At 39.0% G+C, this 15,516-nt stretch overlaps 1 protein-coding gene across 1 annotated transcript in view; it reads right to left on the bottom strand.

The window, feature by feature from the left end:
- spon1b (spondin 1b) overlaps positions 1-15,516 on the bottom strand; it is a 122,836-nt gene that overhangs the window by 79,692 nt on the left and 27,628 nt on the right. Inside the window, exons 4-6 of the mRNA XM_080876651.1 lie at positions 8,640-8,713; positions 7,558-7,671; positions 6,625-6,773 (exon numbers count right to left, since the gene is read on the bottom strand). Coding sequence (XP_080732777.1) covers positions 6,625-6,773; positions 7,558-7,671; positions 8,640-8,713 — 337 coding nt within the window. The remainder of the gene's footprint in view (positions 1-6,624; positions 6,774-7,557; positions 7,672-8,639; positions 8,714-15,516) is intronic.

A 15,516-nucleotide genomic window follows, 5' to 3' on the forward strand; every position in this document is an offset into this window, starting at 1 on the left:
CAAATGGCGAATTAGCGCTTCCAGTGAGAGATTGAGCATGCACCGGTTTATTGTATTTCCAGACTTGCTTTCGGCACAATTTACAGTGCACGCTACTCTGTTTTTTGTCAGACTTGAAATAGCCGAAATAACTTCACACTACGGAACTTCTATGGCTCTTCCGTTCGACAATCTCTCCGGCATTGGAACCATCATCTGTTTTCTCTTGGGTAACCTTCGGTCACATTCTCGGTTGATTTTTCTCTAGTCGGCACACTCATTTCCTCCATTACCCGGGCGGCACGGCGGCTGGCTGCTTCCCAAACAAATACACATGTGCGGCTTGGCACTTGTGCTGTACGTAGCAAGTCACGTGACGTGACGCTGCGGCTTTGATTGGTTGCTACTTAATTTGGATTGGCTGTTCTTTTTTTTTTTTTTAAGAGGACAAGAGCGGTGAGGTCTATCGCAATAGTTTAATTTTTCTATCGAGAAAAAGTTATTTCGCAATAGATATCGTTATCGTTCTATCGCCCAGCTCTACCTTATGGTGATTCGCATGTGTTACCAATTAAATTCCTTCAACTTGCATTAAATATATCCTAATATTGCTAATGATGCTGATTAAACAAACAATGGAATGGCAGTTTTAAAAAATTTGAATAAAATCCTTTAAACTCTACCTGAGTGTAGTCGTAGGATTACAGGTACTATAAAAGGTCTGCAGCTTATTAACTTCAGTAAACTGCCAACAGCACTTGAGGTTACTGGCATGTTTAAATCTGCAATATAATGCTCTATGTGCACTGTGATATGAGCAAATTTTCCACAGGCTCATGCATGTTGGGCTGCGCCTGCAGGGCATTTGTGCAAACGGGAGTGGATGCCAGGTGCAGGAGGAGGACGGACGGCAAGATCGGCAAGTTCAGCTTGACCAAGCAGGAGAGGACTGTTGTAAGTCGTGTCTTTAATGAACGCAGAGGCCTTGTGAAAAAATGTCACAGCTGTTCACTCTTTTGTAATGCGACACACGCGGCTCTGTCAACATCATATTTAGCATCTAAATGTTTATGTACAGAAAACCCTGTGTTTAACTTTCAATAGGTTATTAAATCTCATGTCATTACTTTCTAATAGAGTATATGACGTCTTCTGCTGCAGCACCTTTCTGACAGAGATGTTCTGGCTTGTAGGTACATCATCACAGTGAGAGCCCTGAGGTCTCATCTCCCCTCCCCGGCCTGTCTGTGTCTCTGTCTGCCAGTCTGCTTGTCTTGTGCCGGGCTTAGGCGTTTGTTAGATGGGGAGCATTGGCTGGCGCTGCGATGGAGAGGTTGGTCTTAAGGCTTTGTCCACACATCACCACAGCTGATTGCTCCTCTGGATGGTTGGGATTCTCAGCTAAGACAGGGATTACTGACCCATGTCGGCTTCCCACCTTTACAGCAGCCACTTCGATGTTCACCCAGTCTGAACCTTAATGCCCCAGCGAATTGAAAGAAAAATGTGTATGTGTGTATCTGTGTTTTACTTTTCTTGTGCCTGAAACCTTGGAAAGTTAACTAATATATATTTTTGAAACAGATACCCAACTATACATAACCCAGCTTAAAATAACAAAGCACAGGGCCCTGTGTGGTATTGGTATTTTGGTACCAAGCACATTTTTTGAGATTGCAGCTTCAAGCAGGATAATGTGCCATGTCGCAAAGCTCAAAGCATCTCAGACTGGTTCTTTGGACAATGAGGTCACTGTATTCAAATGGTTCCCACAGTCACCAGATCTCTATTCAATAGAGCTCCTCATGGATGATATGGAAGATTTACAGAAAAGTTGCAGCAACTGTGTGATGGTGTCATGTCAATAAAGGCCAGGATTGTTGAGGGGCCAAGGATGCTGTATCTGGAACACAGCTCATGCAACAAACTCAAAATCATCAGTTTACTGTCCATAGCAATTTACTCTTTACCGTTCACCTTTAGGATATTACTAGGATATGAAATCATTCTTTCAAACTGAAAAGAAGGAAAAATGTCATTCATACTTATCTGCAGTTTAACATGTATAGTAAACGCCAGTATCACAAAATTCCGTTCCAAGCTGAGTAAAGCAGATGTTCTTTCTTTTCATCAACATCTCTAGCAGTGTAAAAATGGGCTGACTTGGCTTATGATTAAAAACTAGCGAATCGACAACCTCAAGCAAAGTACAACAACAAAAGAGCAACATGAAAGAGGTGCCATTCTCCCTCTTATGCGTCAGTGTAACATCAAAACACATTTCAAGCTGCTATTTTGAGGCAGTCAGTAGGTGCATTTAAAACTACATAAAAATTCATCTTAGTCAGTGCACATATAAATGAGAGCATTAGAAGTTTTCCAAAAAAACCAAAACAAAACTGTACCAGATCCTGATCATTTGCTGATGATTTGCTGTTTACAGCACTTCAGATTTAGGTTTGTGATGCTGAAAAAAGCCAAAACCAGAAACAGACACTTGGCATTCAGCACATATTGTGGACTTTTCCTTTGGAATCAATTTTAAATACTGTACAATACATAAATATCCGTTTCACTGCCACTTATTGAAGTAGTGTAGCCGCTCTGTCTCAGCTATCCAAGCTCACACTGGATGAGGAGCAGGATACGACTGACACGCTGCCAGTCCAAAACAGCGCAAAAGTAGCTTTCAAACAGGATGATGATATGAACCATGGGCAGTCAACAAAGTGTAACACACTGCAACTTCAACCACTGCATGCTTGAAAGACCAGCTAACAAAGGCAAGTCATCATTTGGGGAAGGCAAAATAAAGAAAATGTTGATAATGTGTTCCTGAATTCACTGAATCATATAACACAAGTATGGAAACACTTTTAAATCCAAGTGGAAATGTCAGCTTTGTGTTAACACTGTAAATAAAGGCATTTAGCATCTGTTCCTCCAAATAACTCTACAGATCTTTTAAACTCTTTAGAAATGAGAGACAAAGGTACAGAAACCAAATGACATTTCCATAAATTTATACCATATTATTAAATTTACTAGTATACATTACTAGTACAATTATAATATATTCTTACTGTATATGACTATTTTCATTTTTTGTATTTTTGAACTACTGGGTTGATACTGTATTTATATATTTTTTAACTTATATATGTTATAGGTTTAGTGTATCTTAACGGATATGAATATAAAAATCTTAGATAAATAAAAATAAGCCAGCCTAGCATATTGAAAGACTGAAACACTGCAGGTCTACAGTACATTTTCACATGAACAGGACATACCGATTAAAATAAAAACAACCTTTTGAATCATGGGCGTATTAGAAAAAGTTTTTAAGACTTGGTACAAAGTCCAGCAACTTGATAGCTGACATTCCAGTGTACAATCGGGCTGTTTCATCCAACAGCTCAATAGCTAACATTCCAGTCTACAGTACACAATCAAGCCATCTCATTCTACCATGAGACAGGCTGAAGTTTTCATTGTCTCAGGGTGGTTATTAGCCCCAGAGACAGACAGAGCCAGCCAAGAGAGGAGTTAGGGCTGTCTGTCAGCTTATAATGTCTCCACACAACAGCCCAAACCTAAACTGACAGGCACACACCACACTGACAGCCCACCAGCACCACGCTATTGTTCCCTCGCAAATGGCCAGGACGCACCTATCAGTGCCCACAGAAACAGCGTGAGGCAGAAAGAAAACACGCAGAGACATCCATATACTTTAGGTCAAAGCAGTTCACACAAGCAACATTAATGTAACATTTTAATCAGAAGACTAAAATGCACTATCACAGTAATCACAGTTTTATAACACACTAACATACTGAACATTAATGTTAATGTAAACTGAAACACTGTGTAAACTAAAATGACTGCCAGCTCTTTTGAGAGATGGACAAGAGAGCTTATACTATTTATATTGAATATTTCTGTGTAAAATAAATGCACGTTATAAAGTGTTAGTGGTATACAGCAAAATAGGCTCTTTTAATGCAGTCCAACGTTTTTGCTATGTGCAATCACTGACATCATTTTATTTTTCCCCAGTCTACCTGTTATGACATCTGTTTATTATAACCTTATTTTGTTTCCACAGTACATCGTGTGATTCTGTGCTTTAGACCTGAAAATTCAGTTTGACATTCCCTTAAAGTTTGGAAATATCCTATAATCAGGTCTTACAAATCAGCTCTTTGCTCCTTCTATATTTCTGGAAAGCAAACAGGGAGACAGGAATTAATGAAAGAAACGGCTGAAATAAACTAGAACTATATCATTGTATTATTTAAAAATTGTATTTATTAATTCATTTTTTGCGAAGAGAAGCCTTCACAAAATTCCTAAACAGTCACACCTGCATTGCAGGCAAGGGGAAGAAAGGGCATTGTGTTCATAGTAGTGGTGCTGGACAGAGAACGATGGGCTCCAGCTATTCTCCTTAGAGCAGGATTGCTTATGTAACTTTAATGCACTTTAGTTATAATTACATAAAGTTATATTCTTAACATTAATCCTGTTTTCTCATCCTCTGTTACTGCATAATGATTATTGGCAAATGACGCTGCAACTGAGGCTATATTCCCCAACCAAAATAAGAAATAAAAAACAGAACAGGGAAATGGAAAACGAGATTTTTAGGTCCTTTCACCAGAGTCAGAATCAAATGTATCAGATTTCCACCACATGCAATCCACTTTAAATCTTTACATTCAGCAGCAGTTAGCTACCTGTGTAGCCAACACAACAGTTACTTGTACCAGGAGCTTAAATGGAATTTCATGGTAAGAAGAATTAATCTAGACTGGGGGTTCAGCGCTTGCAGGATCCTGCAAGGGAGCCTTTGGGCTTTGTTACCATTAGTGCCTTACAATGACCCAACCTGCTGCTGCACTCGTTCATCCAGGAGTGGTCGATGGACCCCTGCGGGGGATGCAGCGAGATGATGTAATTTTATTGACGTTATAAGATAAAAAGAACTCAACTTTTACTTTTCTCTTGCGCTTGAAAGTCTGTGACCAATAATACCCTTAATGTCCCAGCATGTAAGGCAGAAGGACTCATCAGACACTTTTGCATTTGCTTTTTAACCCTACATACAGAGAAGAACCCAACAATCATATGACCCCCTATCAGCATGCAGTTTGGCAACAGTGGGAAGGAAAAACTCCCTTTTAACAGGAAGAAATCTCCAGGAATCTCTTGAGTAATTAAAGAGTCTAACTTCCAAATAACTACATTTTATTCACAAATTTTTGCTTAATTTTGCTGCTGTAGCCACAGAGCCCCTGATTTCTGAGAAATTCAGTGATTTAAAAAGTCTTTTTTCTAAACACTACCCTTTTTCTACATTTCAGCTATACTTTACTAAATCAAAGCTAAATACTTGTTTTGACACAACAGAGCAGAAACACTGTGGACTGCAGAGACACAAGCACGAGTCATCAGAACGGAAACTAAAAAATCTAAAAACAAAAGTCTGAATATGATCTGGTCTGTATATGATTGGGTAAAGATTTTGGCTTTTATAGGCTGGTTTTCAGAACCTTTTATTCACAAATTCATCCATATAAGATTTTACATGATGAATGGAAAAATTGAGGATAAAAATAAGGTCTTGTGCTGATTATAAATGTCTGAAATGCAGTTCTCAGTCACGTATTGCAGCAAGTAAACTCCAAGTGAATGAATGAATATCATTTATAGACGGCAGGTTGAATTCTAATTCAGGATGAAGCTATGCAATTTGCAGTTGAATCCTTCCACGCCACCTTATAGTTGCTGGGACTAATCCCAAGATGTAAAAATCACTGTTCCTTTAAGAATTGCAGTACATAAATGTATGAAAAAAATGCCTTTTGGTAGTCCAGCATATAGCTATAGGAAATTATATATTATATTGACAGACATCCAAGCATTTGGGTTACACACACACACACACACACACACACACACACACATGCTCAAGCAAACCTGTCAGCTGTGTCCTGTTATGCACTCTTCTCTATCTGCGCTATGTTTCAGTTTTGCCACACGCACACACGAAGAAGAAGAGCTGAGACAACAGCTCGTCCTCCCAGTGTGCTATCCAGTGAATGCCTTCCAAAAATATCCGATCCCCTAAAGGCATAGTTCAGTCAAAAGAAGTTTGCTGATGGTTTCCAAAGGAATCTGATTTCATGCAGTGGCTAGCATTAAAAGCTGTCAATATGCATCTGTTTTAATAAGCAGAAAGATCATAGATAATAATGCCGAGACATGATGTGGAGATGGGAGTGTCACTGTGGTGCTGCACGTTCATCAGCTGCAGCTTTGAAAATGCGTGTTTGCTCAGCGTGCGTGTTGGTGTGTGTGAGCAATATTTCAGCTTGTTCTTCGAGCAACCTGTCATTAATCTCACAGTATGTTGTAATAACCCTCGAACCTGAGCGCCTCAAATGATGATTATACCATATACACTGTTATGGTCTAGAATTGGTGGTTTTTATTTATACTTTTGATGTGTCGTGCCACTAGAACTTTTAATCCAACATGATGGGAAAGGATCATATGAAAAGATAGGAAAATAACACTGACACTTCAAAAACGGAGTGGGTGAGAACCCACAGAGAATCCGTATGATGGTAATCCTACCTTCTGTCGAATCTCTTCTTCCATCTTGATGGGGGAGCCAAACTCAGCCACCTGACGGACTCCCTCACTGGCATAGCCTCCGTACTCCCACAGCACATAACTTCTGGAATGGGATGCACCAATCAGAGCTGACCAGTGGTTGGCACGTCCTACAACACAGGAAGTCAGGAACACTCTTAACTCACTGAAGCTTATGACAACATGTTTATGATTTTTTTAAAAGAAAACTTTTGTTTCAGTTCTTTCATTCACTCATCCTGACTCTGTGTTCATGTTTAACATCTTTAATTTATTTCTACTAGCAGTTTCAGTTACCAGAAGTTACCACAATTGGTTAAGTTACAGTTGTACACGCGTTATGTGTTGGACTGTGTACAGAGACTTAGTGAAATCTCGTCATTTACCACGAGGAAACCTTTATAAGCCAAATACTATATAGACATATGTCATCTAAACCTTCATAGAACACAGACTTGTTTGTTGTGTCTATACCAGTGTACTTACACTTGCCAAGTTGTGAGTGTATAAGGCAAGCATATCCTAAAGCTGAGTTATAGGAATGCTATACACTTCATATCCTCAGTGGCTGCCATCTGGGCTACACATCAATCACATTTCAGACATCAAGATGAAGAAAGCGCTAATTCTACCTACCTAGCTAAAAGTGATTTTTATCAAGCAGAACATGTAAACTGGATTCAAACCCAGCACCTTCCACCTATTTATTCACTTATTTATTTACTATGAGCTGAACTTAAAAAAATGTCAAAATGTCAAATTATCAAACAGTTTTTTTATCGTTTCTGTCATCACGCTGCCATCTTACAATACTTTTATACATTTTTCATGCAGACCTACAGAGCATTTCCAGGTACCACAGTGCACTGTGTACATGTATGCATCAGTCAGAAGATGTTGAGAAGCTGAACTCACTTGGATAATCTTTAGGATGTACTTTCTCCGACCAGTTTCCATAAAAGGTGAGTCTGTACTTGGCGGTTCCACAGGCACAGCACTCAATGGCAGGAGCTTGTGTAGCTTCACCCTCTACGAGGAGACAGAATGCGACGATGACAGCACAAACAAAATGACACTCGGGTGTAAAAATTTAAGGTTAATCGGGACGCAGGGCCCTGATTAATCCTAAAAAACACATTTCTGGAGTAAACAAACAGACACACCGAGGTGCAAGGTTTGATATAAATGCACACCTGCATAAATTACCTGGCAACTGACAATTTGGAATCACCGAGAATGACACAAAATTACATCCCCGGAATAAACCGGTATTAAAATGACACATTAGCTTTAACTCAGGCTTATAAATATTCAGATTTTGCCCAGGACCAATGTTTTGCAAAGGTAGGTCAAGGGGATTTCTTGAATATTTATGAATCACCAAATTATTAAAAAAAGAAAGCCTCACTTGACATCTAAGTTATAGCAGCAGGATGACTCACAAGACCTAACTTACGTCAGCAAATTGAAACAGGGCGGCTTGATTGGCTTGCATAATAGCCTGGAAAATTAGATTTTGGAGAGGTAAGGAGGATTTTATGAAAGTAAAATTCCCCTGAGATTAAGTTTGAGAAACCACTCGTCCAGGCTCTCTTTTTTTATTGTACAATAAATGTGTGCATCAGAGCTGAGAGAGTCCTGACGCCTTATTGTCTCGCAAGAGCGCAGTGTTTATCAGGCTGGCTGTGAGCTTTAGGAAGCTAGAGTGCCATTTTTCTCTGCAATGAAATCACAGGTAGCATGAAAGCAGTGGCTGGGCTCTGCAGCGAAACAGAAAGCAATATTTAAATTCCCATGACATCCAGGATTTGTTGTCCTCACAATTTTCCCCAGCTGGCTTTGTTGGTTTGAGATTTTTTTAAATATAGTATGAAATAAAGGGAGGTAATGTGCTCCAAAGACGGAGGGGGGGTAAACTACACGTAGAGCACAGGACACTAGCAACATGATACGCAATCAAGAATGAAAAGAAAGACTGGATGGGCAGCTGTTATTACCTTTCTCGCACAGTTGAACGGTGAGAGAGCCTTCATCCTGGAAATAGATGACTCTCTTCTGGACAATACTTGCCCTGGAGACACAGAGAGACATGTAGTGAGAAAGGCAAAGAAGCAGAAGAAAAGTGAAAGAAAACAGAGAGAAAGTTTGATTGTGGGAGGAGTGCAATAAGAGTAGTAGATGGTTAATAGGTGACCGAAGTGTTTTTTCCACTACATGATCCATTTAATCTTCAGCGGAAGGGGGAGGGTGATGGGCTCCCCGAGGTTAGACAGGGAGTACACATCTTTTCACAGGAGCAACGTCCTATTCTCCAAACCCCATGATACAGTCATCCTGCTGCAATATGAAATGTATCACAGCAATCATGCCCATGGACATGAAGAAGAGAGAGCAGGGATTACAGTCAGAGAAGGAATATAGATCTTTCCATGGATTTTAGATGAAGCCCGGTTCTAAGTTATGAGCTAATACTGGCTGCAAATGAAACTCCCCCAGTGAAAATAGGCTGTTTTACCAGTACTATTTACATTTCTCTTTAGGAGAAAGGAACTGCATTACTCACACTGCACAGATAAAACTCTGTGTGCTCTGGCACTGCTATTGAATCTCTGAGGAAAAGGACAGGAAAATAGGATGAAGAAATTGTTGGAGGAACACTAAGGCATGATGGTCTTACAACACTTTTGCAATAGATTTGCAACAGTTATATAGAGTTCGAAATCATTCCTATGCTCTTATATATTTAGTACAGCTTTTCATAGATGAAAAATTGACTATCACGAACACCAAGCTGCTGCCATTACATTTGCAAACTACGAGTTAAGACACGTTTTATCCTTGATAAACTTGTTCTTCCCAATAAAACTCGCTAAACTTACTTTTCCAATGTCTTGGTCTCTGGAAGGGCATCTATCTCACACTGGGTGTGTTTTCACACAGCTAAACTATTGGTCTGTGAAATGGTTCAGTGCAGCATAAAAGGACATCTTCGTAGGCAGGAACAGGTCAGAACAGATCAACACATGGTTATGGTTAACGAAGCTCTCACACAACCTGCAAGTGACATTTTAAAGAAACTGTTCTGACCAAGGTGATCATTAACTGGAATAATTCACAAGACCCTTCTAAAGAGCATAACTTGCCAGAAAAAGCCAAAAAAAGATATCAAAAAGTTAAGAAGCATAACTGCTTTATGTAGTTTATTATGAGAGGATAAGAAGGTTGATTATCTCTCCAGACAAACAGATAATTGAATAAACAATGTTTATGTATTATATAAATTTTATTTATAATTAACTAAATCACTATAGTTTTGCTCATCAATGGCTTTACATACATATAATAAATGTACTCGAAGGAACCAGTTGCCAAAAAGAATGAGACACATCATTTAAGACACACTACCCTTGACTTGAGAGGCAAATAAATAAAAAATATATATAATTAGGCATATTGTTGACAAAAGGTCATTGTTAACAAGTACAGAGTAATGAATACCAATGTCAAATTTCAAATTGCATTTAAATATTTGATTACAGTAACTCTGATTTTCTTCCTCTGCCAGAAAACCAGAAAATCTTCCTGGTCAAATTTTGAAGGACAGGAAAAAGAATGAGAACTGCCTTGATGATCTTGAGTCCTGTGACTTTGCAGTGCTTTTTCAATAATTCATGTTTGTATTGCTTGCACATAAAATAAATCACTGGATTAGTTATAAGTTATAAGCTTCATATTTTTTCTCTGACTAAAAAAACCAGAACGACTACATTTTAATGGAAATTGTGTCGATCGGATACAGAGGCTTTTAAATTATAAAATGTAATTACTTGCATTAAGTTTGTGGGTCTTTTCTTTAATGTCTGATTTTAGTGTCTTGGTTTTAATATCTGCTCGTTAGGTAGGTATTCAGATTTCAATTTGGGGATTTGGATTTTTCCCTCTAACCTTTCCACTCGATATCCATAACGTTGACACTAAATGCAGCCATTTTTCATACCTCTTTCATACATTAAAAAAAGGGTCTAGCAGAAACCGAATGGACAGTATGTTACTGCTTTGCATTAACCTCTTCCTAACCAGGGATAGTTTTGTACTCTCCAGCGAGGCTTCAACAGAGACACAGAGAAGTGGTGCAGAATTTGAGAAAAACAAAAAAAGATTTGTTTTGTGTGTGTTCAAATCCCCCCACAGCCCCACAAATATGATTTTCAAAGGCCAAAAATCACACACATCAAGAACCTCATAAAAGCAACACATGTTGATTGCATAGATTGTCCTGAGAAAATGAACCAACTTGATTGTGCATTATGGGACTGAAATTATACAAGCTTCCCCCCTACACACGGAGGTAATCAAGCTTCAGTCATGAAGCCTAAGGTTCTGCAGATATTATGCAATTACACAGCATACATCCATTATTATCCTAAATAATGTCTCACAGTAGCAGGAATTTCACAGCGACTCCACCTCATATTGTAGAGAGACATAAACCGAAAGAAAGTGAGCTGAACAACAGTGACGGTGGAGACAGAGGAGGGACGGACGATATTAAGTAGGAGTTATCGGTTATATTGCTCCTATAAATCTTACACAGGCTGAATGGTGCAATATACCCTGCAACACGGGTTGACTGCCTGGGCATGAAATTGAAAAACTAAAGTGAAATATGCTGACTATTATTTAGGCGCCCTTGACAGATTTAAAGTAAATGTGTTAATAGTTTGACTGGCATTAATTATCAGTTGGTTAAATGTATAAACAACAATATATCTGATAATATGAAAAGATACATTTTAACTTGCCTCCAGCTACACTTTCCTCACTTTATAATATCCTCCCTCTACTAGACGTACATCTTCAGTGCAATCAAGTCTGCATGTTTATTCAATTTAGTTGCGAAATTTTGTCAATTTCAGGCCAGTGCAAGCTCAGAAAAGAGCACTAGAGATGTGTGGGTGGAAACAAGTTGTAACACTGTTGCTGCTTTTCCCGCTGGTCCTAAAAAGGTCAAAGATGACCAAATACAACATTCCAGCAGTGTACAAATAGGGGCTATATGGTAGAATACACACTATAGGCACCGGATGAAAACTGTTGCAACGTATCTGCTGGACAATTTATGCAAAACGCTAAAACTACTGTCGGTAGCTGAATGATGACATTTTTTCAACGTCACCTGTTTAGTTAACACGTGTAGTTCTGCTGTTCTCTGCGTACCACAATTATTAACACGCCTTACAGGCAGGTGGCACAATAGTGTCAGTCTTTGTCATATGTTTTACGTGAATAAAACATTTTAATTTTTTTTAATGGGAGTGACCTTTTAAGTCTGGACTCCTGCAGCAATTATGTTACGGCCTTTCTAATGATCAACAGTCTCTTTCTCCCTTTATGTTGCTGAAGGTTTTTCCTTTCTCTTGTCTTCCATGTTGGGTCTTTGTTCATTCTTGGCTCCCTTTCAGGTTTTATTTTGAAGTTTAGGGCATCCACCTCTTCTTTATTACCTTTCTCTTCCTAGTGCGTTTTTTGTCCGTTCTCTGCAGCCCCATAGGCTGTCTACTGAACTACCTCTTATTTTTGCATTCCCCATTGAGTTTAGTTCAGGCTTCCTATTTGTCATTTCTCTTGTTTTTCTTTGGTTTTTCTTTGTTCTCAGGTTTTTACGTCACCTTTGTGCAGGTTGTGTTCAACACCTTTTGAAATTAGGGGCAGTCTGCCTTCTTCCTTCCGTGTGGCTCATTGAAAGATGATTCTAACACCACACTGGCACTTGTGAATACTGCAGAAGTGAGCATTTCTGTTAGTGAGAAAGTTTTACTTATGGGTTACACATCCGCTGACCTTTAAGCAAAAAAATGAAGAAAAAAAATCACTGATGCACACAGTCTGCATTTTTGCTACAGTTTCCAGCCTTCTATACTCCTGTCTGGCATTTCCTTTTCCTTCATCTCTCTTCTCTTCAGGTTTCTTATTAATCATACTTCTAATGTCTGCTCACTCTTCTTCTGGGAGGCTTTCGTTGGCGCTCCCCGCTGAATCTTTGGTATGCTGTTTCGATTCATGTGGGGAGAGCCCCAGGTGGCAAAACCAATACATACAACTGTGCAACTATTCACACAAAAATATCAATTTCACTGCATGATAAATGCTCGATAGAACAATAACAAACAACACAGAAGTAAGGAGAGGAAACTCAACTTAGATGAAAAGATCAAGAATCAATTATCCTGTTCAGTTCTACTCTGAGCATTTATTCAACTATAAGCAAAAACTGTGTATGTGCAGGAAACAATCCAATAAAATGTAAGGCATAAGTTACATAATGATGTATTTATGTTTGCAAATAGGAAGCTGTTAATTGATGAACAAGGATGAGAGCGAATCCATAAAAATATGAATTAACCATTCAGTGCTTGTTCTTTTTTATTAAACGTTTGACGAAACATCGTTTTGTACAAGAGTAATTATGTTACAGTTTGCAGATAAGCGACTATGAATCGCATTGGGTGCACCAGGAATAAATTTTTAATTATATAAGGCTGCATTTGTTGGTTTGTTTAAAGTGGAAGTGAAAGCAAAAAACATGTCTGTAAATTGAGTTCAACTTAGTAATTTAAAGGGTAAGAAAAACGCTGGAGGGCATGTCAAAGTGGGTAAGTTCATTTCATACACTTAACTCCACAACTCTAATGCCATCATTATGTTTTTTGGGGACCTCTGGCCAATTTAAATGCCCATTGTATTAATGAGAAATTAAGTGTTGTTTTTGAGCTGTGTGTTACACGAAGCACATTACAGCGAGGATCGTAACTGAAGACGATCCTTGACTGCACTATGGTGGATCTGGTGAACTCAGGGAATAACCAAAAGGAACTATATAAACCATGTTTTACTATAAATTTCTGAATGGGAATTATTTGCAGTCCATCTAATTGCTGTAGCAGCCTATACCGAAAACTTGTTAATACAAGTCGTTAATACGGGGAGTTATTGTGATGTCAGGATTCACCACTGCCTGCCTGTGGTGCTGGCTAAACACAGGGGGGTCCAAAACCCCATGTGAGGTCAAACAGTCCAGCAGGAATCAGGGACAAGTGTGAAGGTTGAATAAACCCACCAACATGTTTGGGCCTCACAGCAGGCAAAGCAAAAATCAATCTAGAAATGATCAATTTCTTTTTCTATGAATGTATTTGTTTTAGTATTCTGAGAAGCACAACGTTAACAAGAACTGTGTTTTTAAAGGCTGGCCATACTTTAAATAGTCTAGTTTTATAATCAGTGAAAAAGCATTTTCTCTCGTTTCTCAGAGAATCAGGACACAAGAGTTTAAACTCTGCTGTCAAACAGATTCAGTGCAGTCAGACCCGTGCCATCACTGAGCAAGCAGATGAATTGTGGCCTCATCCCCTTCCTGGAGTCCTTCCACTAACGGCTTTGGAATACTGATGGAAAGATCAGGCAGGAGGTCAATGTGAGGTGACAATGTGATGAACAGATGGCTGAAGGGCAGAATTGGAGAGAGGAGGGAGATGTTTAAGTGTAAACCCGATCAACAAAGTGATCAACCCCCCCATCTTCCCCCATGCACACTCACTTTCTCTCATCGCTATCCATCTCTCTGTCTAGCTCAGCTCTCGGGGGAAACGTCTCCCAACACTAAAAGATTTTTTTCAGGAGTTCGTAAAGATTAAAGAACAGATTCAGGCTGAGCTCATCAGAGATACAGAAGGACCTTAGTGACCTGGTGTGGAAAACAGACAAACACACACATACACAAACACATATCCTACATCCACAGTTATTAGTATACAGGCTCCTCACTCTATTGAAAGATAAAAGTCCTAACAAGGCAGAAATATGAAAACCTTTCTCCTCAGAGCTCTCTTCATAACATGCAGCAGTTGAGTCTGGATGATGCTTTGAAGATGCGGAAAAGGAGGGGAAATGTGGGTGGCTCACCATTATTAAAGTAATCTGATATGATTTGACAGTTTCCCTACAAAAAAAGAAATGCAATCAAGTCATGTTTACTACAGTCTCAAGATATAAACAAAACCCTGTAAAGCCAAGAGTTTTCATCTACTGAGGTTTGAAGATCACTTCGAAACGACGAGTGCTCTAGTGCTGTGAGTTTTCTTTTGATAGTTGATGATAGTTTATGTGGGTAGATTAGGAGCTTTGCTTTTTGGTTCAAAGGATGGAAATATTAGCACCAAAAGAAGAAGACGAAAACCTTAAAAGTTACAGAAACTACGGCTTGCGGCTCAAATAACTACATGTCATACATGAAAAGTTGTAGTGACAGCTTTTTGCTGTGTCAGCGGGGGAAATCACTAAAGCTCACTGAAAAATCATTGCAACATAAAAATTTCAGGGCTGAGAAACAGTTAAAAAAATAACCAAATCAACTTCAAAAGAAACTCAAACCATAATTAAAAATTCAAATTCTATGTAAACCTGGAGCAGTAAGCTTTGTTTGATTTGGGTGTGATGGGCTGTGGGTTCCTTGGACTGTCTCAGAGAGAGCGATGTCTTATTGTCAACAACATCACTGGCTGAAACACTGAACTGAGTAATTCCAGAGATGTGTGAATTAGACCATCAGAAGAGTTGCCGTGGTGACAGGATGTGATGCCTGTGGGTTTGTTGAAAACTCTGGCAATTGGAAGTTTTCTGGCAAATCTCCTTTGTGAAAACAACAGTTGTTCAAGTTTCCAAATCAATGATATTTTGTCGCAACGTGTTTTGCTCTAAGTTGGTGTTGGGAAAATCTTATTTTTATGACATCATGATTATCAGGACTGAGCATGTGGCTCATGTCATCAGCAAATGGTAAAAGTTGATCGGTACAAGCTACGTATATACATATAG

Source organism: Rhamphochromis sp. 'chilingali' (assembly GCF_963969265.1).
Source record: "Rhamphochromis sp. 'chilingali' genome assembly, chromosome: 2".
Taxonomy (NCBI): Eukaryota; Metazoa; Chordata; class Actinopteri; order Cichliformes; family Cichlidae; genus Rhamphochromis; species Rhamphochromis sp. 'chilingali'.